Raw genomic sequence first — 27845 nt, forward strand, 5'->3', positions numbered from 1 at the left:
TTGTGCTTTTCACACCTGGGGAAGTTTCAACTTCCTCAATCCTCCCTTAAGAAAATACAAACTCTAAAAGCTCTTTGGATCTCTGTCTACCTAAATCATCAAGGAAAGCCATTTACATCTACCTAAATTTTCAAACAATTTCAGTATACAATAACTACATTTCCATTTTATAGTCTTCTCACACTGGGCCCCTCTATAATCTGTAAGAGATGTCATCCATGATAGAACATGGGCAGCTAGACAAGCCTAGAAAGAGCCTATGTATCAAAGGAGTTTTATTTGTGGATACAAGGGGCTCATTTAATAAATCACTTTCTACTTTGTATTCCATGAATGCAGGACTTAATTAAAATAAAAAAAGTTCCAAATTATTATTGCCCTCAAAAATATTTCAATAAACACATAATCCAGAAATGCCATGAGAATTAATGTGAAATTATTCAACTTGTTAAATATATCATCAATCTTTCTTAAGGTGCTATTTTTTGTGTCTTTTAATTAATATAACAGATGGATCTAGTAGTTCAGCACATGGTCTGAAATCTGAGAAGTTTGAGGTAGTATTCTAGGTCCCTTGTTTATAACACATGGACCTTATTTATCTCTTTAAACTTTAGTCATCTTTTGGGTAAAATAGGGGTAAATTTTACCAATTTACCTCATAGAACTAAAATATAAATGGCATGGTCCTTATGGTTATTAAAATTCCTAATATTGTTATTTTTGGGATTAAATAAAATTAAAATGTATGTCACTTTTCCTAATGCTCAGGAAACTGAGCTCCACATGTTTTCCTGGAGGAGTATGTACACTCATTAACATTAATTAAAGCTTTAATTTTAGCTTCCATGATGCTTCCAAATGTAACTAGAAAGCTACATTATAGAAAATAGGGAAAATTATAAATATTAATTGTCCTCTCAGATTAATTGCCCAATGTTATTACTGTGACTTTAATTCTTAATATATAATTTATAGGAAACCTTTTAATTTAATGGTGGGATAAGGTAAAAACAAACAAGTTTAAAAAACACACAAAAACAACTTCCACACAATGACAGTGATTTTTATTATAAAAACACGATAGGCCAAATGCATGAAATTTGCTCACTGAGGCCCCTGCTCACTGTGGAGCCACCTCTGTCTTGTCCCCCTCCGGCTGCAGAGTCTGCCTCTGCCTTGGCATGCCGCTGCTGCTTAGTCCAGAAGGACATCCGGTCTAATTAGCATATTACACTTTTATTATTATAGATATTTATTCATAACTGACTCAGGGTTTTGATAACACCAGTAGCAATATTTTATAATACACATATCTGGCCTTCGAATTATTAATAAATTTTCAGAATTGAACTACTACAATTGGAATCTCTCTTCACCAGGACATGAGGAAGATAAGGAGTGAGCTGTTTCATCCCAGTGGTCCCCTGGTGACAGACAGCGCTCTTCAGAGCAAAGAGCTGGGCCAGAACTGCAACACCACCAGAGCCTTTCCTCCAGACTACTAGTACATAGCACAGGCATCTTAGTTAGCCTGAACCAGAGGAAAACCGGTTCTAGGTATCTCCATGTCTGGCACAGATCTTTCTCTTCGAGTCTCATTTATGCCACCTTGGACTCAATTTTGGAAACTAATATAAGAAGAGAGCCAGAGGTCTCACAGTTCTGAACATGGAACATGTATTTCCAAAAGACTCCCCTGACATGAGAGGCAATCAGGGTCTGAGTTGTTGTCTTGAAAATATACTCTGGTAATTTTGATGATTTGCATGGATCACTGAACTTTTGATGGAAAACAGAGCCCCCCCTGATGCCTGCCTGTTAACCCACAGTAGTAAAAATGGACACCACCCTGATATCCTGACCAGCTTTCTCACAAGAACTAATGAGCACTCTTAAGACCGTTGGAGACCTGTGAAAGAAGAATGCTTATAGATATCGACAGAACTGTGTTTTGTATTTTTTTTTTTTTTTTTTTTTAGTTTATTCAATTACCAAAATAAATTTCCTTAAACATAACCATATATGCTGGTTTTCATCCAAAATCTTGGGGAAAGAATTCCCATTATCAACAGAATTATACAGACAGTACCTCAAATCAGCTAAAGGCATTAGCAAGTAAGATGCTGTGTAGTACCTGAAGACATGAGACAAGAAGGTAGACTAAAATCTGGAAGAGTATTTTGACACTTTTTAAAAAGCTAAAAACCCTTCAGAGACTGTCCTGTTTGCAGTTGGCTTTGCACATTTCACTGAAACTCATTGCTTTTCCAAATCTAACAGTCTCAAGTACAAATACAGTATTTAAACAATAGAGAGGAAACTTCAATTAAATTCGACTACAGTAATGCATCTTAATTGGACAAAAGAGTAGCTCCCTTGATTTGTCTACACTTCCTGTTCTCCCTCCCTCCCTCGCTCCTTTCTTTCTTTTTTCCCCCCCTCCTATCTCTCCCTCCCTCCCTCCCTCCCTCCCTCCCTCCTTCCTTCCCTCTCTTTCTCTCTCTCTTCAACCACCTGCAATCTGACTTCTTTGTCACCACTAAAAATAATCTCCCTAGAGGCTCAGTGACTTTGTAAATGACAAATCTGATGGCCATTTGTCAGTACATTTCTTTTGGGACATTTCAACTTCCATGAGACACTAATTATTATTCCCTTCTAGTTTCTCCCTTCTACCTCGCCTTTTTTTTTTTTTTTTTTTTTTAAATTTATTTATTTATTTATTTATTTATTTATTTATTTTTTACATATTTTCTTGATTTTTTTTTATTGCCCCCCTCCCTCCCTCCCACAAATCCCCTCCCTCCCCATAGTTTTATGTCCATTGGTTGTACTTATATGCATTTATACAAGTCCTTCGGTTGATCTATTATCTCCCCCTGATATCCCTACCCTCCCCACTGTAATTTGACAGTCTGCCTGTTGCTTTACTTTCTCTATATCTGTCTCTTGGTTCATCAGTTTATAAAGATCTTTATCATCCACCGATGTGTGAGGTCATGTGGTGTTTCTCTTTCGTTGATTGGCTTATTTCACTCAGCATGATGCTCTCCAATTCCATCCAGGTTGCTGCAAATGATGAGAATTCCTTCTTCTTTATGGCAGCATAGTATTCCATTGTGTAGATGTACCATAGTTTTTGGATCCAATCATCTGCTGACGGGCACCTAGGCTGTTTCCAAATTCTGGCTATTGTAGATTGTGCTGCTATGAACATAGGGGTGCATATATCCTTTCTGATTGGTGTTTCTAGTTTCTTGGGATATATTCCTAGAAGTGGGATTACTGGGTCAAATGGGAGTTCCATTTTCAGTTTTTTGAGGAAACTCCACACTGTTCTCCACAGTGGTTGCACCAGTCTGCATTCCCACCAGCAGTGCACGAGGGTTCCTTTTTCTCCGCAACCTCGCCAACACTTGTCGTTTGTTGATTTGTTGATGTTGGCCATTCTGACAGGTGTGAGATGGTACCGCATTGTTGTTTTGATTTGCACCTCTCGGATAATTAGTGACTTTGAGCATGTTTTCATGTGCCTTTTGGCCTTCCTTCTGTCTTCTTTTGAAAATATTCTGTTTAGGTCCATTGCCCATTTTTTAATTGGATCATTCATCTTCCTTTTATTTAGTTGTATAAGCTGTCTGTAAATGTTGGAGATTAAACCTTTATCAGTGGTAATATTTGCAAATATGATCTCCCACACCGTGGGCTTTCTTGTTGTTTTATTGATGGTTTCTTTTGCTGTAAAAAAGCTTTTTATTTTGAAGTAGTCCCATTTGTTTATTTTCTCTTTAGCTTCCATTGCCCTAGGGGCAGTATCAGTGAAGAAGTTATTTTGGCATACGTCTGAGATTTTGCTACCTGTGAATGCTTCTAGTATTTTTATGGTTTCCCGTCTGATGTTTAAGTCCTGTATCCATTTTGAGTTTATCCTTGTGAATGGTGTAAGTTGGTGATCTAGTTTCATTCTTTTGCATGTGTCTGTCCAATTTTCCCAACACCATTTATTGAAGAGACTGTCTTGACTCCATTGTATATTCGTGCCTCCTTTGTCAAATATTAATTGAGCATAGTGATTTGGGTTGATATCTGGGTTCTCAATTCTATTCCATTGATCTATTTGTCTGTTCTTGTGCCAGTACCAGGCTGTTTTGAGAACAGTGGCTTTGTAGTATAGTTTGAAGTCTGGTATTGAGATCCCTCCTACTTTACTCTTCTTTCTCAGAATTGCTGTGGCTATTCGGGGTCTTTTATTGTTCCAAATGAACTTTTGGAGAGTTCTTTCTAGGTCAGTGAAATATGTCATTGGTATTTTAATGGGGAGTGCACTGAACCTATAGATTGCTTTAGGAAGTATGGACATTTTGATGATGTTGATTCTACCAATCCATGAACATGGTATGTTCTTCCATCTCCTTACATCTTCCTCTATCTCTTTTTTCAGTGTCGTGTAGTTTTCCGCAAATAGGTCCTTTATTTCTTTAGTTAAATTTATTCCTAGGTATCTTAATTTTTTTGGTGCGATGGTGAATGGAATTGCTTTTTTAGCCTCTGTTTCTGTAGTTTCACTGTTGGTGTATAGAAATGCCATGGATTTCTTGGCATTAATTTTATATCCTGCTACGTTGCCAAATTCATTTATTAAGTCAATTAGTTTTTTAATGGAGTCTTTTGGGTTTTTTATGTACAATATCATGTCATCTGCAAATAAGGATAACTTTACTTCTTTTCCAATTTGGATGCCTTTTATTTCCTCCTCTTGTCTAATTGCAATGGCTAGTACTTCCAGAACTATGTCAAACAGGAGTGGCGAGAGTGGGCATCCCTGTCTTGTTCCTGTTCTTAGAGGGAATGGTTTTAGTTTTTGCCCATTGAGTATAATGTTGGCTGTGGGTTTATCATATATAGCTTTTATTATGTTGAGGTATGATTCTTGTACTCCCACCTTTTTAAGAGTTTTTAACAGGAAAGGGTGTTGGATTTTGTCAAATGCTTTTTCTGCGTCAATTGATATGACTATATGATTTTTATCTTTCAATTTGTTTATGTGATGTATCACGTTTATTGATTTGCAGATATTGTACCATCCTTGCATTCCTGGAATAAATCCTACTTGGTCATGGTGTATGATCTTTGTGATGTTCTTCTGGAGTTGATTTGCTAGAATTTTGTTGAGGATTTTGGCATCTATGTTCATGAGGGATATTGGCCTGTAATTCTCTTTCATTGAGTTGTCTTTATCTGGTTTTGGTATTAGGGTGATGTTGGCTTCATAGAAGGAGTTCGGAAGTGTTCCTTCCTCCTGGATTTTTTGGAATAGTCTGGGGAGGATAGGTTTTAGTTCTTCCTTGAATGTTTGGTAAAACTCTCCTGTGAAGCCATCTGGCCCTGGGCATTTGTTTGCTGGAAGCTTTTTGATGACGGTTTCAATTTCTTCCCACGTCACTGGTCTATTGAGATTTTTAGATTCTTCCTGATTGAGTTTTGGCAGTTTGTATTTTTCTAGGAATATGTCCATTTCCTCCAGGTTGTTTAGTTTGTTGGAATAGAGTTGTTCGTAGTATTTTGTAACAATCTGTTGTATTTCGGTGGGGTCTGTTGTTATTTCACCTCTTTCATTTCTGATTTTGTTTATTTGGGTCCTCTCTCTTTGTTTCTTGGTTAGCCTGGCTAGAGGTCCATCAATCTTGTTTATCCTTTCGAAGAACCAGCTCTTGGTTTTGTTGATCTTATGTATTGTTTCTTTGGTCTCTATGTCATTTATCTGTGCTCTGATTTTTGTTATTTCCTTCCTTCTGCTTACACTGGGCTTTTCTTGTTGCTCTTTTTCTAACTCTTTGAGTTGTAGAGTTAGTTCATCTGTTACCATTTTTTCTAGTTTTTTGCAATAGGCTTGTAAGGATATGAACTTCCCTCTCAAAACTGCTTTTGCTGTGTCCCATAGATTTTGGATTGTTGTGTTTTCATTGTCATTTGTTGCCAGGATGTTTTTAATTTCTTCCTTGATTTCTCTGGTAACCCAGTCCTTGTTTAATAGCATGTTGTTTAGTCTCCATGTATTTGATTTCTTTGGATTATTTTTATTGTAATTAATTTCCAGTTTTATGCCACTATGGTCTGAGAAGATGCTTGATATGATTTCTATCTTCTTGAATTTGAAGAGACTTTGCCTATGTCCCAAAATGTGGTCTATCTTTGAGAATGTCCCATGTGCACTTGAGAAGAATGTATATTCTGTGGCTTTGGGGTGGAATGTTCTAAAGATGTCAATTAATTCCATCTGGTCTAGTGAGTCGTTTAGGATTGATATTTCTTTGCTGATTTTTTGTTTAGATGATTTGTCGAAGGGTGACAGTGGGGTATTAAAATCTCCTACTATGATTGTATTGCTATTAATCTCTCCCTTAATGTCCTCCAGCAGTTTTTTTTATGTATTTGGGTGCTCCTGTATTGGGTGCATATATATTTACCAGGGTTATTTCTTCTTGTTGGATTGTACCCTTTAGTATTATGAAGTGGCCTTCATTATCTCTTGTTATGTCCTTCACTCTGAGATCTAATTTGTCAGATATAAGTATTGCTACCCCAGCTTTTCTTTCCTTTCCATTTGCCTGGAAAACTTTTTTCCATCCCTTCACCCTCAGTCTGTGTGCATCTTTTTTTCTGAGGTGGGTTTCTTGTAGGCAACAGATGTAAGTGTCTTGTTTTCTTATCCAATCTGACACCCTATGTCTTTTGATTGGAGCATTTAATCCATTTACATTTAAGGTTATTATTGATAGGTACTCATTTGATGGCATTTTTATTCTATACCCATGTTCCTTCTTCAATTCCTATTTCTTTATTTTTACAGTAGACCCTTTAGCATTTCTTGCATTGCTGGTTTGGTGGAGATAAATTCCTTTAGTCTTTTTTTGTCTGTGAAGCTCCTGATTTCCCCTTCAATTTTGATTGATAGTCTTGCTGGGTACAGTATTCTTGGATTCAAACCCTTCCTTTGCATGACTTTGTATATTTCATCCCATTCCCTTCTGGCCTGATATGTTTCTGTTGAGAAATCAGTTGCTAGTCTGATGGGGGTTCCTTTGTAAGTAACTTTCTGTCTCTCTCTGGCTGCTTTTAAGATTCTTACTTTGTCATTGTTGTTTGCCACTTTAATTATAATGTGCCTTGGCGTCTGTCTTCTGGGATTCATTTTGCTTGGGACTCTGCGAGCATCTTGGATTTGTGTGGGTTTTTTCTTCTCTATCTCAGGAAAGTTTTCTGTCATTATTTCTTGAAATACTTTTTCCACGTCTACCTCAGTTTCCTTTCCTTCTGGAACCCCTATTATTCGAATATTATTTTGTTTTGTAATGTCCCAAAGCTCCCGTAGGCTCTCCTCCTGCTTTTTAATCTTTTTTTCTAGAAGCTGCTCTAATTGGGTATTTTTTTCCATCTTGTCTTCTAGCTCACTGATGCGGTCTTCCGCTTCATCTAGTCTACTCTTGATGCTTTCTATTGAGTTCTTCATGGTAGCGATGTCATTTTTCATTTCTTCTTGGTTCTTCCTCAATTCCTGATGGTTCTTCCTCATTTCTTCTTGGTTATTGTCAAATTTCTCTTCCATTCTTTTTAGCCAACCAATAATCATTATTCTGAACTCTTGCTCTGGTAGACTGCTTGCCTCTGGCTCGTTTACTTCCTTTTCTGGTGATGCCTGCTTTTCTTTCATTTGTGGGGTGTTTCTTTGTCTTCCCATGGTATCTCTTTTCAGGATGTCTGGTTATGTGGTGTTCTTTCTCTTGCGTTAATTTATAGGTGCAAAATACAACACTACCAGGTACAACACGAGAGGCACTTAACAGGAATGTATTTACAATATTAATAACCTCTAATAAAGGTAACCCCTAGCGATAGGCAAATTAGGGTATAGGAGAGAAGGAAGGAAGGAAGGTAAAAATAAAATAAAGAAAAATTTATTAAAAAAAAAGTCAAAGAAGAAATAAAGTAATGACAAAATGAAGTTAGAAAACAGGGAGAAAAAGAAGAGAGAGTAAGAGAGAGAGAGAGAAAGAGAGAGAGAGAGAGAGAGAGAGAAGAAGCAAACTAAAAAAATGGGAAACAAACTATATATATGTGGAGAAAATTGCCATAGATCAACCACTGAGCCCAGCCAATGCCGGTAACAATACTTGGAGATTAATACAAACTACAATACAATATCCACTATTATTAAGTAAGGTTATGATATACAGAAGTCAAAGAAACAAACAAAAACAGAGGATTTAAAAAAAAATACAAAGCAACAATAACAACACTGGAATAAGCATAACAATTTCACTGAAAAGCACAAATATTCACAATAATCAACCTTCACTCAAACAATGAGAAAAGGATAGAAAGTAGAACCGTTTTTTTTGTGTGTGTTTTTTTTTTTTTTTTTTTTTTTTTTTTTTTTTTAACTAGTTAATATAGTGCAGAGAGTGATATTTATACACTTGTATCAGGGGTTGGAACTTAGGTCTATGAGTATAGTGAGAGCTTTAGCAGGGGGTATACAGAAAGAATAGAGGAAAAACTAAAGCCGGAAAGGGATAGGATAAACTGGAGACTAAAAGGTTAAAGTTTAGTAAGAGAGTGATGGGGTAAAGGTCGAATTGAGATAGGGTTGAATGATGCTATAGTAGAGATTAAAATAGAATGAAGGTTACTCCCAATGTAAAATAAAGACGAAGTAAAATGGTACTGGGGAGGAAAAGAAAAAGAAAAAAAAAATTGCAAAATAGCAGTAGTAATAGTGAAGATAGAGATTGAAAAATGTAATAATTGAAAAGGTAAAATCAAGTAAGGAAAAAAGAAAAAAAATCGTTTATGAAGTAAAAGATGTAAAAAATGAAAATTAAATAAAAAATGTAAAAAATGAAAATAAAATAAAGAATAGTATAATTAGCATAAAATTGTCCAGTAGAGTTCAATCACTTCCTCTGTTATTGTATTTGGTATGCCTGGTTCTTGGATCAGAGAGTCTTGCAGTTCCCAGCTTTCCACTGCACCTCAGTTTTGTAAGGTAGTCCTTAATTTTAGGTAGGCTATATCTTAGTTATTTGTGTCCATTTATTTTTGATTAATTAAAAGAAAAAGAAAAAGAAAAAAGAAAAAAAAAAAAAAAAGAAAAAAAAAAAAAAGAAAAAAAAAAAAAAAGAAAAAAAAAAAAAAAAGAAAAAAAAAAAAGGCAGTTTGTAGTTCAGCCCTTAGGTGTCAGTGTTACTGGTTTGACCTCCCAGACTTTGGTTGCTCTGGCCTTCTTTCTCTCTGGGGGCGGGCCCTCGCAGCTCTCCTGGGCTACAATATAGGCGGGGCCGCGGCCGCACTGGGGGCGGGGCCTTGCGGCGCTTTGGTGCTACAATATATCAATAGGTGGGGCCTTGGCGCTCAGGGCCGCACTGGGGGCAGGGCCTTGAGGCGCTTTGGTGCTACAATATATCAATAGGTGGGGCCGTGGCTCTCAGGGCTGCACTGGGGGCGGGGCCTCGAGGTGCTCCGGCCGTGGCGCTCAGGGCCGCTCTGGGGGCGGGGCCTCGCGGGAGCAATGGGGCTATCGCAGCCTGAACTCTCAGCCTAGCCACGCAAACTCTGACCTTTCTGTGGGTGGTTGAAGAGCTTCCTTGAATCCACGCGCTTGCTCCGATCGGGGCGCCACAGGTGCTCGATGGACTCCTCGGCTGTGGGTTTTCCAGGCCTCAGAGAAGCTGCTCCCTTCCTGGTAGGGTGGCGCCGCCTTTGCGCCGAGCCCGGAGCTCCGGGAGAAGTCGGGAGTGCTGGCCGCTTGGTCAGGAAAAATTGTCCAGCGGACACTTCCTTACCTTCCTAGAGTGATCCGCTGCCCCTTAGCTGCTAATCAACATTCCCTGAGCGACTCAGATGTTGCTTCTATCTGTTTTGGGACCGGGGTCAGAACAAGTCCATCTGTTCGGTCGCCATCTTCAAGCTCCGCTCCCCCTTTTTTTTTTTTAAATATATTTTATCGATTTTTTACAGAGAGAAGGAGAGAGGGATAGAGAGCCAGAAACGTCGATGAGAGAGAAACATTGACCAGCTGCCTCCTGCACACCCCCCACCTGGGATGTGCCTGCAACCAATGTACATGCCCTTGACCGGAATTGAACCCGGGACCTTTCTGTCCACAGACTGATGATCTACCACTGAGCCAAACCGGTTTTGGCCCCTTCTACCTCTTTAGACATCTCTGGGTCCTTCACAGGCTTGTCTTTCTCAAATATTTCTATTCTCCAGGGCTATCTTTGGAGACAGAAATCAATCATGTTCTGATTTATCTTTTAGCACTACCAATTACCCCCCCCCTCTCTCTCTCTCTCACACACACACACACACACACACACACACACACACACACAAGCATATTCCATACACACTTTCCCTCCTCAGACCCAATCAAACCACCTCTCATAAAAAAAAAAAAAATCCTACTTGTCCCTCAAGGTTCACCACACTTTTCCTATCATCTTTACAAGAAGTGACAGCCCAGTTTTCACTCTTCAATAGCTTTTTGGTATTTTCTAGTTATTGTATACCTACTCATTGTCAATCTACTTATTCATCAATATGTCATTTTCCAAGTAGACTTAAGCTTTGACTTTGGAATCAATAAGGCAAGGCTTTGAACTGATGCATTAACTCCAACTATAGCACTTTTGGTAAGTTTTATGAAATCTCTCAGTTTTATCATCTCTGACTAAAAATTAAGAAGGCTGTGAGTGTAGTGGTTAAGAGCAAGAATCCTAGCATAGATAGTCCACATTGAATGCCAGCTCCACCACTTACTATGACTTCTGTCAAGTTGTATTTATATCTCCATTTTCTTGTGGGGTAGTAAGTGTACCTATCTCACACTGTGAAGATTAGTAAGTTAATATTGTTCAAGTATTAAGAACAGTGCCTGGCAGTCAGTAAGCACCTAAAATGTTGCTATTATTACCTACCGTCTAGGATTAATGTGAAGATTATTGTGCCCCCGAAAATGATAGCTAAGCAAAAATGGAAGTTATTCTTACAAAAGTTTGTCTTACTCCCCTTTCTATAATGCTTAGTCTCAAATACAATCACTTATGCTTGGAAGTCAGAAAATAAGGTCCTTCCTTCTTCCTTGCCTCCCTTCCTTCCTTTTTCCTTCCTTCTATAAGCTACTATTAAAAATACCTTATAAAATATATGTTATTTCAATTATTAGCATGACTTGTGGAAATCAAGACTTGTGCTATTTAAAATTGTACTAAAAAACTTTGTTGACCTAAAATTCCATCAAAATATGATTAAATGCACACTATACTGAGTGAAAGACTAGATACAAAAGGGAACGTATTGCTTTGATTTCCAAACACATTGATTTCCATACCGTCTTGCTCAAGATTTTTTGGGATTCCCAGTGAGCAGCATAACTCATAGTGAATTTCTCAAAAGCAAAAACTTCCATCTTTGTGCTCAGGATGGTCAGCGCCTAAAACCCAGAGGAAGGAGGATGCTGCCATTCTCAATTGGAATTTGGCCAGCACACATGGATAAGCGTCTTCATTTCTGCTGAAGCCCTACAGCCTATATGTATCTTGAATTTTGTTTTCCACAGGAGATGAAAGAAACAATTTCATAGGCAGCATTGGCCTATGGGTATCATTAAATGCTATTTATTACATGTCCAAATTCATGCAGCCAAACAGAATTCCATTAAAACTTAAATGATCCAAATGAAACTAAGAAAAAAAGGTTTGGTTTTATGGCAGATAAAAGGGGAATTCCAGGAGATAAATGATAGAAAAATAAACATGATTCTGATCTGTCTTTTAAAGGCACTGTTCTGGAATCAGACAGTGAAGGTTGCACAATTTTTTGAATATGTATTGAACTGCATATTCAATATGTATTATACACTTTAATAGTGTTAAATTTATGGTATGGGAATGTATCTCAATAAAAATAGCAACACACACACACACACACACACACACACACACACACTAAATAAATAAATTTGAAAATTATACTGCCTAGCCTTTTTGTTGTCCTTTGATTTCTGGGTATGGCTATTGAATCATCTTGGAAAAGCCTTCTAGAAAATTCCAGCCCCACCTGTCCTCAATGTAGATGGTTACAACTTATGAATCAAGTAGATATCCCCCAAAGCATCAGGAAATACTATAAAATATAATACTGTGTTTTGAAAAATTAATTTGGTTGGAGGGTACTAGATAATGTTAATCATCAATCAAAAATACCCAAATAGACATGCCTTAAGAGTTGTTAGCACAACCTGAGAAAATCAAGACTTATGCTAATTAAAATTACCACAATACTATATAATAAGACTGCTGCTTCCTAAATTGTTTTAGTGACTTTCATGGATGTCAAAATGTAAAATGCTATGTGGAGACAGCAGCAATATTACATTACAGTAAGCATGCGAATGGACTATGTCAAAATATTGCTTACTTTTACTGGCATTTTATGTCACTTTAAAATGTGGTGATATATTTTCAAATGATCTTTTATTGGTGCTAAAAATGATATCTCTATAAATAGTAAAAAGAAGCATATAACCAGAAAGAACTAAACTAAAAATAACTTGAGGAATAACCTCTCCCTAGTCTTATATTCTCAAAAAGAAGAAACTTTGATAATCTTCTCTAAAGTTGCTGGATATAAAAATGATGGTCTACCCATGGATAAACTGAATTGGATACTATTAAGTTGAAATAGAAATCCCTTTGATATTTAAAATTTATTTCAGGATACTTTTCACATGATTTATTTGCTAAAAGGTTCAAACGTTAAATAATGGTGCATTGAATTTAATTTCACAGCTGAAAAAGTCCCATTTAACACTACAAAAAAATGCTTTTCATATATATGATTCTAAGAATATTCATAATAAGGAATACATATTTCAGATTGAACAGCATACAGAAAAAGTGAGTTTCTGATCTCTTTGGGAAGCTGCTTCATTCAGCAGCTAAGTGATACCTTTTGACAGTTATCTCTGATTTTAGCTATAACTACTATATTTTGTTTCTGGGTTAGAATGAGTTTTCAGATTTCCAGCGAGTGTCTGTAAGATTAAATAAGTGGTACAAGGCTGAGCTGCTCTGCCAAGAAACAGCTACTTTAAAAATTATTTATGCATTATTTGGAACCTAAGTCAATACCTTATTGAGTGTAATATAAATATTTCTTATCTGACCAGAGCTTTTTCTTAGTCTTCTTTTGGGACAGCCTTATTTTGATTCTATCACTACACTTGAGCAGGGCTATCAATGTTCAAGCAATGTCTATAATAAACCTTCCATTTTCATGTCACCTCTCATTATAAAAAAGTGTTTCTACTTCTTTTTAGCATATATATATATATATATATATATATATATATATATATATATATATATATATATTCATTCCATGGTGATGGCCAAAGAGAAGAGGAAAAGAGGGAGTGGGAGTGGGGGCTGGGTGGAGGTTGGCAAAGGGGGAGATTGAGGACACCAATAATAGCGTCAACAATAAAAATAAAATAAGAATAACCTGTAAAAAGTGTTTTTAAATCCAGAACTTTAGGAGAAGGTGAGCTCTGCTCTCTCTCTGCTGAAGGACAAGAAGGTAGGTTTGTTTCCTTTTTTTTTTTTTTTTTTTTTTTTTTAAGTTATGCCTATCTTTGCCTTCTTCCAGGTTTCAGAGTAGAGAATAAATTACTTGCTTTCTAAGTCTTTGCTAAGTTAGAATTTCTTCTTCTGCTGCTGCTGGCATTTTATGCTAACAGAATATAGATCCACATGAAACCCTTGGCCCAATACCTGATTTAGCTTCCTCAACAAGTACAGGATCAAAACATGGATTCATTAAGATACACAAGGGAAGATAGGGAAGTAAGATAGGTTGTAGCCAAATCAAGGCATAAAAAGATGTGAAGCCAAAGTGACAGTGTTGTATTTAGGCACAAATTACAAAACAAGATCAGAAGAGGAAGAATTAGTGACAACCCCCTCTTCTTCCTTTTATTCATTTTGGGGACACTTCACATTGCCATGGAAACTGCTGCTTGGTCATAAGCCTCACAGTGCAAAGAACTACCTTGGCCTTATCTGTATGAGAAGCAAACCAAGAACTCCTCAGAAGACTTTAGCAGGATAATGGGCTGAAATAACTCAAAATTTCAGATGCTATAAACACCCATAAATGTTGAATGGAATATAGGATATTTTAAAATGTAGAAATGAGTAAACAAGAAAGGAAGAGGAAAATGAAAAACGGGAAGGTATGAGATGATGTAGTGGCTGCAGAGGGGGGGGGGGGTTATTGGTCTCAGTATCCTGGAGGTTTTTCTGTTTCCACTGGGAACAGAAACAAAGCTGTGGGCCTTGAGAAGTAGGGCATCAGAAACAAGACACCTACATAAACGTCTTGTTCTAAACAATGAAAAAATGGACAAGGGAAAAAATGTAGGAAGATAAAAAGATATTCCAATGGTCCCTGCCTGAGTTCTAGGTAAAAGCAATAAAAAATCATCTCCAAGCATTTGAAAACACAGTCTCAAGTCTTACATGAGTTGTAGTCCCATTAATATTACATTCTGGGAACCGAAATCTCCAAGCCAAGTAATTAATAATATTTGGTCCCATACAGGAATAAATTCTAAGGCTAATCTAAAAGAGGACACAAAAAAGTATGTTTAAGGTGATCAAAGACATAAAAGAGAAACTGTAAACTTAATTAAGGAACAAAATACATCTGAAAAACCCTCCTAGCTCTGGCCAGTATTGCTAAGTGGTTAGAGTGTTGGCATGCACACCAAAGGGTTGCAGGTTTGATTCCTGGCCAAGAGAACATACCTGGGCTGCAGGTTCAATCCCAGGCCCCAGTCAGAGCATGTGAGGTTGTGAGGGAGGCAACCAATTGATCTCTCTCTCTCTCTCTCTCTCTCTTTCTTATTCTGACTCTCTCTCCCCCTCCTTCTCTTTTACTGTCTCTAAAAAACAAACAAACAAACAAAACCAAAAAAAAACACACACCAAATAAACAAACAAAAAAAACTTCAGGTGAGAATTAACAACAAAAACAGCAACAAAAAATAACCCACCTAAATAGATTTTAAAAGAAAACCAATCAGGACTTGAATTGAAAAGTATAGTTACCAAAATTATAATTCTCAACTGGCAGATTAAACTATACACTAGACATAGTCCAAGAGAGTAGTAATTTCACCAGAGAAAATCACTCAGAATGCAGTGGTGAGAGACAAATAAGTAAATGTATAGTAACAGAAGGATTAAAAAAATATGCCATGTAGCATGAGAAGGGCTGATCTAATAGGTATGTCAGAAAAAGAGAAGTGGAGAAGTGGAAGAATGGCAATACTTAAATACTTAATAGCTAAGAATTTTCCATAATTCATGAAGGATATAAAACCTCAGTTCAAGAAGCATCAGAATCTCAAACAAGAAAATAAAAATAAGTCCACATCCAAATAAACTCAGGACATTGTATACCCAAAGAAAAAATAATCAAACGTAAAAGCAAGCAGGATAAAAAGTTAAAAACATCTGCAAACAAATCATAAATCAACCACAGGCTTTCAACAGCAGTAATAGAGTCAATACAGTGAAACATATTGTCAAAAGCCTTGAGGAAAAGTAAATTTCAAACTAAAATTCTATTCCCAGCTGAACTATCACTGAAAATTGAGGGAGAAATAAAGCAGTTTAGATAAACATGATTGAATGATTTACAATCCAAATGATTCTTAACTAAAAAATGACAAAAATATACTTTGAGAAAAAGAAAATTTAAAACAAAGAGAAAATGTAGGAGAGCAAATGCTACAAATGATCCCATGAAACAACAAATTAGAATAAAACTATTGACTAAACCAGTGATTTTCAACCTTTTTCATTTCATGACACACATAAAATACTTACTAAATTTCTTTAGCACACTAAAAAAATATATATTTTTCCAATCTGACACAAAAAATAGGTATAATTTTGATTCATTCACACCAGATGGCTATTGTTGTGTTGGCTGTTGTCATTATTTTACTAAGGGAAAAGAAGTCAGTGCCCATGACTAAATAGTCAGGCATTGCATGTTTTAAAAATTATTGTAGCATACTGGTTGAAAAATCACTGGACTAATCCATAAAAATTAATGAATCTGACAGCATCTTTTGGACACAAAAAACAATCAATACTGCTGAACCAGTGTAAGATGTTTCCAAAGAATACAATATAAAATTTGATCTTGGTAGATTATTTTTGTTTTCTTATTTTTTTTTCATTAAAGTTAGCTATTTGGATATTCATAAATATAACTTTAATTTAATATTGTGTATAATCTATTCCACATAATCTAACTGATGTAGAATTGTGAAGGATTCAGTCTTTAAAAATAAAACAAGCTCTGGCCATTGTGGCTCAGTTGGTTGGGCATTGTCCTATGCACCAAAGGGTTACTGGTTGAATTCCTGTTTGGGCACATTTCTAAGTTGCAGGCTCCATCTCCGGTAAGAGGCAGCCAATCAATGCTTCTCTCTTCCTCTCCCTCTCTCTTCTTCTCTCTCTAAAAATCATTAAAAGTATTTGGCCAAAACCGGTTTGGCTCAATGGATAGAGCGTCGGCCCATGGACTGAAAGGTCCCGGGTTCAATTCCAGTCAGGGGCATGTACCTTGGTAGCAGGCACATCCCCAGTGGGGGTGTGTGCAGGAGGCGGCTGATAGATGTTTCTCTCTCATCGATGTTTCTAACTCTCTATCCCTCTCTCTTCCTCTCTGTGAAAAATCAATAAAATATATTAAATAAATAAATAAATAAAAATCATTAAAAGTATTTGAAATAATAAAATAAAAGGAAATAAAAATACAAATTCCTGAGTATTCCCATAAATAATAAACCTATACTTTCAATTTGTTGAAAATTACCCTTGCCACTCTCATATAAATTTATGTTATGTTAAAGATATAGAATACAAATTAGCAATTTGATATAAACCCATGTAAATCTACAATCTTAAAAGATTCCATGTGTTTTTAAGTAAAGCTAATTCAGCAAGAGAAATAGTTGAGGACATATAGTGAAATTTACTTTAAGTGTACTCTAGTACATAAAAAATAAACACTCTTGCTATCATGACAGAACAAAATGCCAAATGTCCATTTACATTTTTAGGATCAGGTAAATAATCCCAGAATATACTTACATTTACTGTTCCATAAGTAAACAAATATAAGGACACACATTTCTAAGCGTTTTTCAACAAACAAGAGATGTAATAAGAAATGTTACATCTCTGCCAAAAATATGAGGGAACAAATCATCTTTTTATATAAAGCAATGATACTAAAAATTAATTTCAATACATTTCTTTAGCTAGAAACATAACGTTCATCTAGTTGGCCATTAGCATCCAGTAGAGTCTCTCATCTGATAAGAGATTGGCTGGATAGAGCGCACTTTCATGTTTCAATTTTTCTTATTTGGAGACATTTAAGTTGTCTCACAGAAAGGAACAAAAACATCAACTTCTAATTTAAAAAATGCTGTGGCAAATGTTGTTTTTCAGACATAATATTTACTCCATGAAGAAAAATGCAAACAAATTCCAAGCTGAGTAAAGATAAAAACCCAAACTATTTGACCTAATAAATTCTTTAATAACAGCGTTTAAGCTATTATTTTGGAAACAGGGATGACTCAAAAGGTGCCAGAACCTAACTTTTTAATCATCTCTTTCAACATTGGTACAACTTCTCAGTCCCTCAGGAAAATTCTCATGATCACAACTTCAGAAAGCCCTGACCAGCCATTTTGGCATTTTCCAATGCTAAGGAGTGTGATATTCCTTGTCACTGTATCCTCCTCGAACTCTCCAATGACACTAGAGCCGAGCCAGCTTCCACTGTCCATGAAGGTAGGAGTCTGGGCTGCCTCAGCATCTTTCAAGGAGCTCGGAGGATTCCAAATACAGCAGTGTTTTGGGTAATGGAAATTTGAATACATGCTTTATGGCAGGCTGGTATAGAAGAGCCTGCGTTGATTTGTATTAAGAAGTTAAAGCACAACCAATGTGGCTCAGGGGTTGAGTGTCGAAAGGAGGTCACAGTTCAGTTCCCAAGCACATGTCTGGGGTTGTGGGCTTGATCCCCAGTAGGGGGGCATGCATAAAACAGCTGATCAATGATTCTCTTTCATCACTGATGTTTCTACTCTCTCCTTTCCTTTCTAAAATCAATAATTTTTAAAAAAGAAGTTAAATAAGATATCCTTAAACAAAGATGACCACGCAGACTGTTAATAAAGTATAGAATGGTTCAGAGATTGGCTGTGAGGTCACCCAGCTTAAATTCAAATTAATACTGATGACCTTGCACAATTACTTTACCCTCTCTGTTCTAACTTTTTCCATCTGTAAACAGGAATAGGAATACCACCTAAGACCATTGTGAAAATTAAAAGAGATAGTATGTTCAGCACAGTGCCTGGCACATAGTAACTTCTTCAGAATTATTAGCTATTATTATTAACTAGAGGTCCAGTTATTAACTAGGGGGAGGGGAGGCGGGTGTCCCTCAGCCCAGCCTGCACCCTCTCCAATCTGGGACCCTTTGAGGGATCTCTGACTGACCGTTTATTTTGATGTCCCACTGAGATTGGACTTAAATGGACAGTCGGACATCCCTCTAACAATCCAGGACTGCTGGCTCCCAACTGCTCGCCTGCCTGCCTTCCTGATTGCCTCTAACCGCTTCTGCCTGCCAGCCTGATCATCCCCTAACTTCTCCCCTGCCAACCTGATTGGTGCCTAACTGCTCCCCTACCAGCCTGTTTGCCCTTAACTGCCATCCCCTGAAGGCCTGGTCCTCCCCAACTGCTCTCCATTGCAGGCCTGGGTCCCCCCATCTGCCCTTCCCTGCATGCCTGGTCACCCCCAACTTCCCTACTCTGCTGGCCTGGTCCCTCCCAACTGCCCTCCCCTGTTGGCCTACTTGTGGTGGCCATCTTGTGGTGGCCACCTTGTGTCCACATAAGGGCAGGATCTTTGACCACATGGGGACAGCAATTTTGTGTGTTGGAGTGATGGTCAATCTGTATATTACTCTTTTATTAGATAGAACAGAGGCCTGGTGCAAGGGTGGGGGCCAGCTGGTTTGCCCTGAAGGATGTACCGGATCAGGGTGGGGGTTCCCTTGGGATGTGGGGCGGCCTGGGCGAGAGGCCTGTGGTGGTTTGCAGACTGGCCATGCCCCCGGGTGACCCAAGTGGAGGCCCTGGTATCTGGTGTTTATTTATCTTCTACAATTGAAATTTTGTAGCCTGGAGTGGAGCCAAGCCTTCTGCTTACTCTGTGGCAGTAGCCATTTTTGTTTGGGACTTATGTATCTTCTATAATTGAAACTTTGTAGCTTTAAGCGGAGGCCTGGGTTGGCCAGGGTGTGCAGAAAGTTTGCCTTCCTTCATTGCTGGGAAAACCCAAGCCTCCCTCCTGCTTTCTGTGACCACAGCTATCTTGGTTGGGGTTAACTTGCATACTCGCTCTTATTGGCTGATGGGCATAGCTTGTGGGTATGGCTTATGGGTGTAGCAGAGTGATGGTTAATTTGCATATTACTCTTTTATTAGATAGGATTATAAGAATAGTAGAAACATAAAAATATGAGTGAATGGGGAAAAGATACTGTAGTATGTTTTAATTTAAATGATTTAAAGGACAAAACCAAGGAACATCTTTCAGAAGAAGTTAGAATTCATAAAAATAACCTCCACTGATCTGATACAAACTTGAAAATGCAAAGTGGGTAACTTCCAGGTAACTAGACACTTAAATATTCTTCACTTCTGATCCCCAACCCTTGCATTGTTACATATTTTTAGAAACTTGTGTTTTGGCTCAATACATTACATTTAATTATTTTAAGCTATGATGCTATAAAACAAACTTCAGACTTTGTGTGTGCCAGGATTCCCACAGGAGGAACAATGCTCAGCTTCACAGAGCAAGCTGCATTACTCTGAATTTCTCTCCTTTTCTCTCATTGTGTGTACAAGGTCAGAAAACCAGTAATCTGAATCTACTACTTGGATTTCCTTGCAGACCTTTCTTTTTAGAACCAACAATTAACACATGGCCACAACACATGACTTATTTTGTGGCAGAGTTAGCTGCAAAGAAAGACACCAATGTCTAAGAGCATCATCTACTAAGGGACCTAAAGGTAATGAGCCAAGAATGACCTAACTTCCAATTTTCAGAAAAAAAAGTGGTGTTTCTGAATGACACACCAAAAAGCCTCCTCAAACCCTGTATCACTGAGACCATGTGTTCTCAAACTGACAGTCCAGGCAGACACTTGAACAACAATGGTTCCCCTTGTTGTTCCACCTCTTATTTACTCTAGGAACAGGACAAAGACATTGACTAAAGTATGTCAGCATAAAGACTGAACACAATTTTTCTATGATCAATACTTCTTATTGTGCAATTATGGTGATAGTCTTAAACTTAGTAATAAAATGTGCTACTGAAATGTATTTCCTGAGGATTGTTTTAAAGTCTTCAACCCTCAATGTTTTTAATTAAATTAGGAAACCTAACTATAATCTTTAAAAACTTACTAATGGTATTTAAAAAATCTCTGGACATTAGGGGAAAAGCAATCCATCATTTCTTAGAGTTTTAAAATCCCCTCTGTTCAATTTAAATATGAATTTAAGAAGAAACAGGCATCACAGGGCATACTCACCAGTGGTTCTGCCATGATGATGCGAATCTTGCGCTCAGCCTGGGTGGTGAAGTTGACAAATAAACTCTTAAGGACATATTCCCCTGGTTTGCTGTCTGGGTCCACATTGATGGGTAACATGGTAGGTGGCCCTTTTTCCCTTTGTGTGCCAGACACAGGTGGAACTGGAGGCTTGATATAACCGTTGCCAACTGGAGAAGCTGAAAAATATTACAGATATTCTTACAAGCTGGAAATCACATTGTAAACATTCAGATTGGCTGTGCTAAACCATATGTATAAGGATAAGAATCATATCCGGAATGCTGTCCTTAGCATCATAACCTGGCCTAATACTTTAGAGATGGTGTCAGAATGTAATTATTTTTATTACATTAGACTTATGTTATGACATATTTGATAATCTCAAAATACTTCTGTGGTTACCACATTGCTTTAGGTAAATTATGTTGCAAGTACCAAATACAGTTGATAAATCCAACAACACTTATGATGTTCCAGGGAAGTAGATAAAGAACATATATGTGGTAAAAAAAAAGAAAAAAAAAGAAAAAAAAAAGTAATTTGTCCTGATTTTCCTAATGGACAGGAGCTCTCTGTCTCCTGTGCTGAGTAACACTTTTTCATTCTAACTAATGGAACAAGAACTAATGAAATAAATAATGCCCAAAACTTCAGAAGTTTCTAAGAATCAATTTACAGTAGCCCAATTTGCTCTTTCTCCAAAAGGAATGATCTTCTTGAAAGATAAAGGCTCAGGAAGGGCCTTATCAATACCAATCAAAAGTGTAGGTTTAACTTTCACTCTCAACACCCTTGGTACAAGTTGAGATGCCCTCTTCATCCTTCATAATATGTGCAGATTCCTCACTTGGATTATTGGGTCGGCAACGAAGTAATTGCGGGTTTCACACACATATGGCTTCAGTTGAATTTTTAGGTTTGCAGACGTAGTACAAATGTAAAACACATTTTGTTATTTGATAGTTGGCTATTCAGCTGTTAATCAGTAAAAAAAGTTTTTTGATCTGTTTTGTAGTTTTCGTTTGGCGTTCGTTGAAAAATGGAAAATCAAAAGGAACATTTTCGTCATATTTTGCTTTTTTATTTCCACAAAGGGAAAAATGCATCGCAAGCTCATAAAAAGTTATGTGCTGTTTATGGTGACGAAGCCTTAAAAGAACGGCAGTGTCAAAATTGGTTTGCCAAATTTCGTTCTGGTGATTTTTCACTCAAAGATGAAAAACGCTCTGGTCGTCCAGTTGAAGTTGATGACGCCCTAATCAAAGCAATAATCAATTCGGACTGTCACAGTACAACACGTGAGATTGCAAAGAAGCTTCATGTATCACATACATGCATTGAAAATCACTTAAAACAACTTGGCTATGTTCAAAAACTCGATACATGGGTTCCTCACGAACTGAAAGAATCACATTTAACGCAACGCATTAGCAGCTGCGATTTGCTAAAGAAACGTAATGAAAATGATCCATTTTTAAAACGACTGATAACTGGCGATGAAAAATGGGTTGTTTACAACAATATCAAGTGGAAAAGATCGTGGAGCAGGCCAGGTGAACCAACTCAAACAACATCAAAAGCTGATATTCATCAAAAGAAGGTTTTGTTATCAGTTTGGTGGGATTATAAAGGAATTGTCTACTTTGAACTCTTACCACCCAACCGAACAATCAATTCTGATGTCTACATTGAACAACTAATGAAATTAAACAATGCAGTTGAAGAAAAGCGGCCCGAATTGACAAATCGAAAAGGTGTTGTATTCCATCATGACAATGCAAGGCCACACACATCTTTGGTCACTCGGCAAAAATTAATGGAGCTTGGTTGGGATGTTTTGCCACATCCACCATATAGTCCTGACCTTGCACCATCTGATTACTTTTTGTTTCGATCTTTACAAAACTCCTTGAATGGTAAAAATTTCAATAATGATGATGATGTCAAATCGTACCTGATTCAGTTTTTTGCTAATAAAAACCAGAAGTTTTTTGAACGTGGGATTATGATGCTGCCTGAAAGATGGCAAAAGGTCATTGATCAAAATGGGCAATACATTACAGAATAAAGTTATTTGGTTCCATGAAAAAAATTTAAAAAATCCGCAATTACTTAGTTGCCGACCCAATAGATTTTGAACAGAGTTTCTGGTGAATGGCCTCCTTTGAGAATGTAATAGACAACTATTTTAACTTTTATAGTACAGAAAGTAAAATTTTAAATTATAGCTAGAGAAAACAGATTTTTATTCATAAATGGAAATTTTATGTCTCTCTTCTTAAATTGTAACATGAACTACCCCCTTCCACTTAAGTACCAGAAAGATGTTCAGTTATCACTATTCAATTGAAGAAATGCAAGCATAAGTGGGCTTGGATAGAGGCATTAGGAATTCAGAGGAGAGGATAATGATAAAGCAGACACTTAAAAGGTAGCTGTATCATTTTGGGTACAGAGATTAAGGAAAAGAGTAAAGACAAAATTAGGTCTCCAGTTTGGATTCTGCTTAGGGTATCAGAGAACGGTGGTATATCATTGTTAATAAAGGAAAAAGAAATTTCTTGAAACCTTCTCAAAATTAAAAGTAAATTCAAGGGTACTCTTAACTTCTTCCAACCCCAAGCCGAATTTTGAGGAAGCCATGAAAATTTATTTTATTTTATTAAATTATAAACATGTCCCCATTTTGCACATTCGCCTTCATTCTTCCTACTCTTTCCTAATGCCCCATCCACTTTGAATCTCTTACAATCTTAACTATCACTAAATTTTAATTATATGGCATCTTCATATATAAAAATAAAATTTGTTGTATATTACTTCTTTCCCTCTTCATTCTTAGCAGTTCTACCATAGTTTAGGTCCTTGGAAGCATATGGCATGATTACTAGAGCAGTCCCTCTGTTGCCTTTAGTTCATTAATTTTACATACTAAACTAATCTTTCTTCAGAATGGTTTTAATTATAACACTTTTTTATTCAACATTTTCAATGGCTAAATTATCATTGTCAAGCCTCAAACACATGCCTTGGGTTTGAGCCTCGCCAGCAGTCTGTGTCCATCCTGGTGGCCCATGAGCACTGTTCTCACTATTATGCCTTCCTCTCCTGCTGCTCCTTCCCATTTTCTCTGCTCATCTAAGCCTCCTGTCCCCTCAGAACCACTCCTAGTGTCATTTCCCAAGGAAGACTCAATAGACAGGTGACAAGAGAAGTGATCGTCCAATGCGGTTCTGCCTAAGGTTGATCCTATAACTGAACCATACATTCTTCTAAATGTATCCCTTAAAGGTTCCCCAATAAGACTGCAGTCTCCCAGACCTAGTATACAGTTCTTCACTCAGGTAATGTCCAATAAATATCCTTAACTAATTAAAATGACATCTTATTTGATTTCTGTACATCTTGAAGTGATTCACTGGGAGGAAACTCTATGACAAGTCTAAGGGAATACACTGCAGGTTTTTCAACGAAGGGTCATTAGTTCAAATGGTGCTCCAAGCAGCTTCCTAAAATTACTATTTAATCTAAAGGGGCATACTCAAAATCACGTAATGCAAATGAAGTCCTGGCCATACCCCTGTGTTACTTCCTACTCTCTCAGTATAAGTCCAACTTACAAAGGGACATGTGACCTCCATGAGATGCTTCCTAATGTATCAAGGTCATTATGACATAGGACTAGAGTCTGGAATATAAACCAAGAAAGTCTAAGTGGAGGATGACTTTATTTACTTATCTTTTAAATTTATCTTTATTGTTGAAAGTATTACAGATATCCTCCTTTTTTCCCCATTGAGTGGGTGAATTTTTTTTTATTACCTTTTGTTTTCTACAGAATTTTATCCCTTTCTAGAATATAGCAATAATCAGGTTGATGCAACATAATTGCAAGACCAGCTCCATAACTGTAAGATTGTGGGTCTTAATAGTCATAACTAGTGAGAGAATGTTCCTGAGAGTGACCTCTGGCAGTATTCCTGCCAAATCACCTTTTGCAGCAGATAACTGAAATCCACAAACCAGAATGTCTCTTAGACAAATATTCTATTTAAAATGCGAAAGTACCAATTCTCACTGCTGTTGTAAAAAACGTTATCTGCCTTTACTTCAAAGCAGACATCTTTTGAGCACAAAAGTCTGCGTACACAACCTTCATGAGTTGGAATGGTCCTAGCTCAGCCGAGCCTTGCTTGTGTCAGAGTTGAAGGTGATTCAAGGGGATGGTGCCCATCACTGTGGTGTCAAACAAATCAGCCTGGCAGATGGAGATGCAGTAAAAGTTAATGGGGTAAGTGTCCTTTAGTAACCTTCTTTATCCTACCACAACTAATTCTGAAAAAATCTTAGCCTTTTGTTAGGATAGTTTTCAAAATAAACAAATATATGATATGGCATCTTTCAGTAACTCAGTTATCTGGTGACAATATAGCTGAGAACTAAGAAATACATGATCCTTGCTGCTCAAAATCAAGTCACAAAGTTCATACTACTTTAAACATTAGAATATTGCCACTAGAAAAAGAAATCATTAGACTCTCCCTCAGCACTTGCTTGCTCTCAGTCTACCAGTATTTATAACCAACTGTATAGTTTCTAAGTTCACTATAGTCTGGAAACAGAAAATTAAAAGGGAAAGGTGCAACTTCTCTGGGTAGAAACACTAATAGCAAAAGAAGAAGAAAAAAAAGGCATAACCTAAAAAACCACCTGACCTTAAAAATGCAGTTGCCTGAAGCTATGAGTACAGGGCCACAGAATGTGACATTCTCACAGGCTTGGGGCATCAATGACTCAGTCCAGCATGTGGTCACAATTAATATTCATGGCATGACCCTGAGTCCCATGGAAAGGTTAAAATAAGTCTGATATACAGTCCTGTATTTGAGAAGGTGGGAAAATGAGCAACAGAAATTTTCAGAAGATTTCCATTTCAAATGGATAAAACTAAAAAAGGCTAAAGGGGGAATCACCATCTCTCAAGAATTAAATCTATTTGTGCACACACCTGAAACCAATTAAAAATAACATTGATGTAAACTGTAATTGAAAAATAAATAAAAAATAAATCTATTTGTGCACAGGTATGATTTCTAACTGACATTTTTGTTTTTTATTGAATTTATTGTGGTGACATTGGTTAATAAAATGATATAGGTTTCAAACAGGTGTACACAAAATAAATATCCAGAAATCAATTTCATTTCTATACACCAATAATAAACTATCAGAAAGGGAAACTAAGAACAAAATCCCATGTACAACTGCTTAAAAATATAAAATACACTGTCAAACCTCAGAGGGAAGGTAGAGGAGGGTAGGAGAAAAGGGTGAGATCAACCAAAGGACTTATATGCATGCAAGTCAATAGACATAGACAACAGGGGGTTGAGGACATGAGAGGGAGAGTGGGGGGACAATGAGGTGAAAAGGACACATATGTAATACCTTAATCAATAAAGAAAAAATATATAAAATACATAGGAATAAATGAAACATTTTTTATTGAAATGGACAAACTGCCAATTCAGGAAGAGCCATTCTCAGGCACTGTTTTCCAGCTCTGCAAATGTAGGCAATCACTGTTAGAATCTACTCCTTGCCACTGGAGTGCTTTGCCTATTTTCTATCCCCCTGGACAAGCAAGTTAGCCCATACTTCCTGTTCCAGTTCTGAGTCTGCCTGCCTGTGTGACCCAGCTGCTCCAGCTGCTCAGCATCCTCTTCATGTGGGGCCTCTGGAAGTATGGCTCCCTTATGATGAAAGTGCCTGACTGTCCATTGGTATCTTGTGTCCCCACCTAAATATTATACATACAATCATTGAAACAATGATTTAATATGTTAGATTAAGAATCTCCCATTTAAATTTGTTGCCTGTGATAAAACGTTAAGCTTCAACTCCAACTGCCTGTATATCTCTCCTTTTCTTTTTCATCTTTCTATTTCTACACAACAGCCCAATGTCCCTAGAAAGCCACTCAGCCCAGTGCCCTGCTTGTGGATGAGAAGCAAAGAGGGTGGAGTCGAGAAGAGCATCAGATATCCATTAGGTCTCAATCTTTTGAGATTTGCTTTCTCTTTATATTTTAATCTTAGATTAAACATGGTCTGACTTTTCTCCATTGCCTTCTTTTGCCTTAAGTCGTTTTTGTTTATGTTATTTTCTTTTTATTCCAAATTATTTTTCTATTTGGTTCTGCTCCATGGTGTTGGGAGGTGTTTCTCTCTTTCACTGGGTCTGTATTTCTTTCTTTCTGACAGAATGTGCCTCTATTTCTTATATCAAGCAGGGTTCGTTCCATAATCTGGAAGAAGTCTGCTTTATGCTTTAGGCTCTTGTGTTCCCTTTTCTTACATTTTCATTAGATCTATTTCTGACTGCAAAGAATGACCTTTTGAACAGGACTATTTTTTCCAACTTCACTGACAAGTACCTTAATTTTTAGGCTAGTTGTACTTAGCTGGCTAAGGTCTTCAAAATCATTTCCCTAAATTACCGGTATTTATAGGAATTACTAAACAGTGGCACAACAACAAAAGTCCACAACTCGCAGTCCAGCTACATTTCTGCTATGACAGTGAAAGGAAAGGAAATACTATGAGTTTCCGTATGTGAGTACCCAGGAGGCTACAACTGGCAATACATGTTACAATAAAACAATTGGTTTTCTCAGTCAGACTTTCAGAGACATTAATACCATTGCTCATTTGTTCACTCATTCATTTCAGCCAGTATTTATTCAGTGAGTGCCTGAATTTCAGGCACTGTCCTAAGCATCCAGAAGATAGGAGTGAACAGAATAGAAGGTTCTTGCCCTCATACAGTTTACAGGTTACTGAGGCAGGGTCATATAATCATCTATTTCATGTGTGTCTACACACACACACACACACACACACACACACACAATGTTATATTGCAATACATTCTAGAAAAGAAAAATAGTGAAAACTACACAGAGAAACCTGCTTGTCTCTATTTGCCCAAAGGTGCTCAGGTGTTAATAGATTGGAACTGTCCTAGAGAGGAATGAAAGCTGT

General features: G+C 37.1%; 1 protein-coding gene across 9 annotated transcripts in view; it reads right to left on the reverse strand.

Annotated features, from left to right (window-relative positions):
• FRY (FRY microtubule binding protein) overlaps nt 1–27845 on the reverse strand; it is a 476275-nt gene that overhangs the window by 249035 nt on the left and 199395 nt on the right. For 8 of the 9 annotated variants that reach the window (XM_084878512.1, XM_084878510.1, XM_084878508.1 and 5 more), the window contains one exon: nt 20779–20978. In XM_084878512.1, the coding sequence (XP_084734638.1) occupies nt 20779–20898 (120 nt within the window). In that variant the 5' untranslated portion in view covers nt 20899–20978. Of the gene's footprint in view, nt 1–20778; nt 20979–24880; nt 25026–27845 lie in introns of those variants that run through there. The other variant, XM_084878511.1, reaches the window with a different exon arrangement.

This window comes from Pipistrellus hanaki (assembly GCF_964339955.1).
Source record: "Pipistrellus hanaki genome assembly, chromosome: 3".
Taxonomy (NCBI): Eukaryota; Metazoa; Chordata; class Mammalia; order Chiroptera; family Vespertilionidae; genus Pipistrellus; species Pipistrellus hanaki.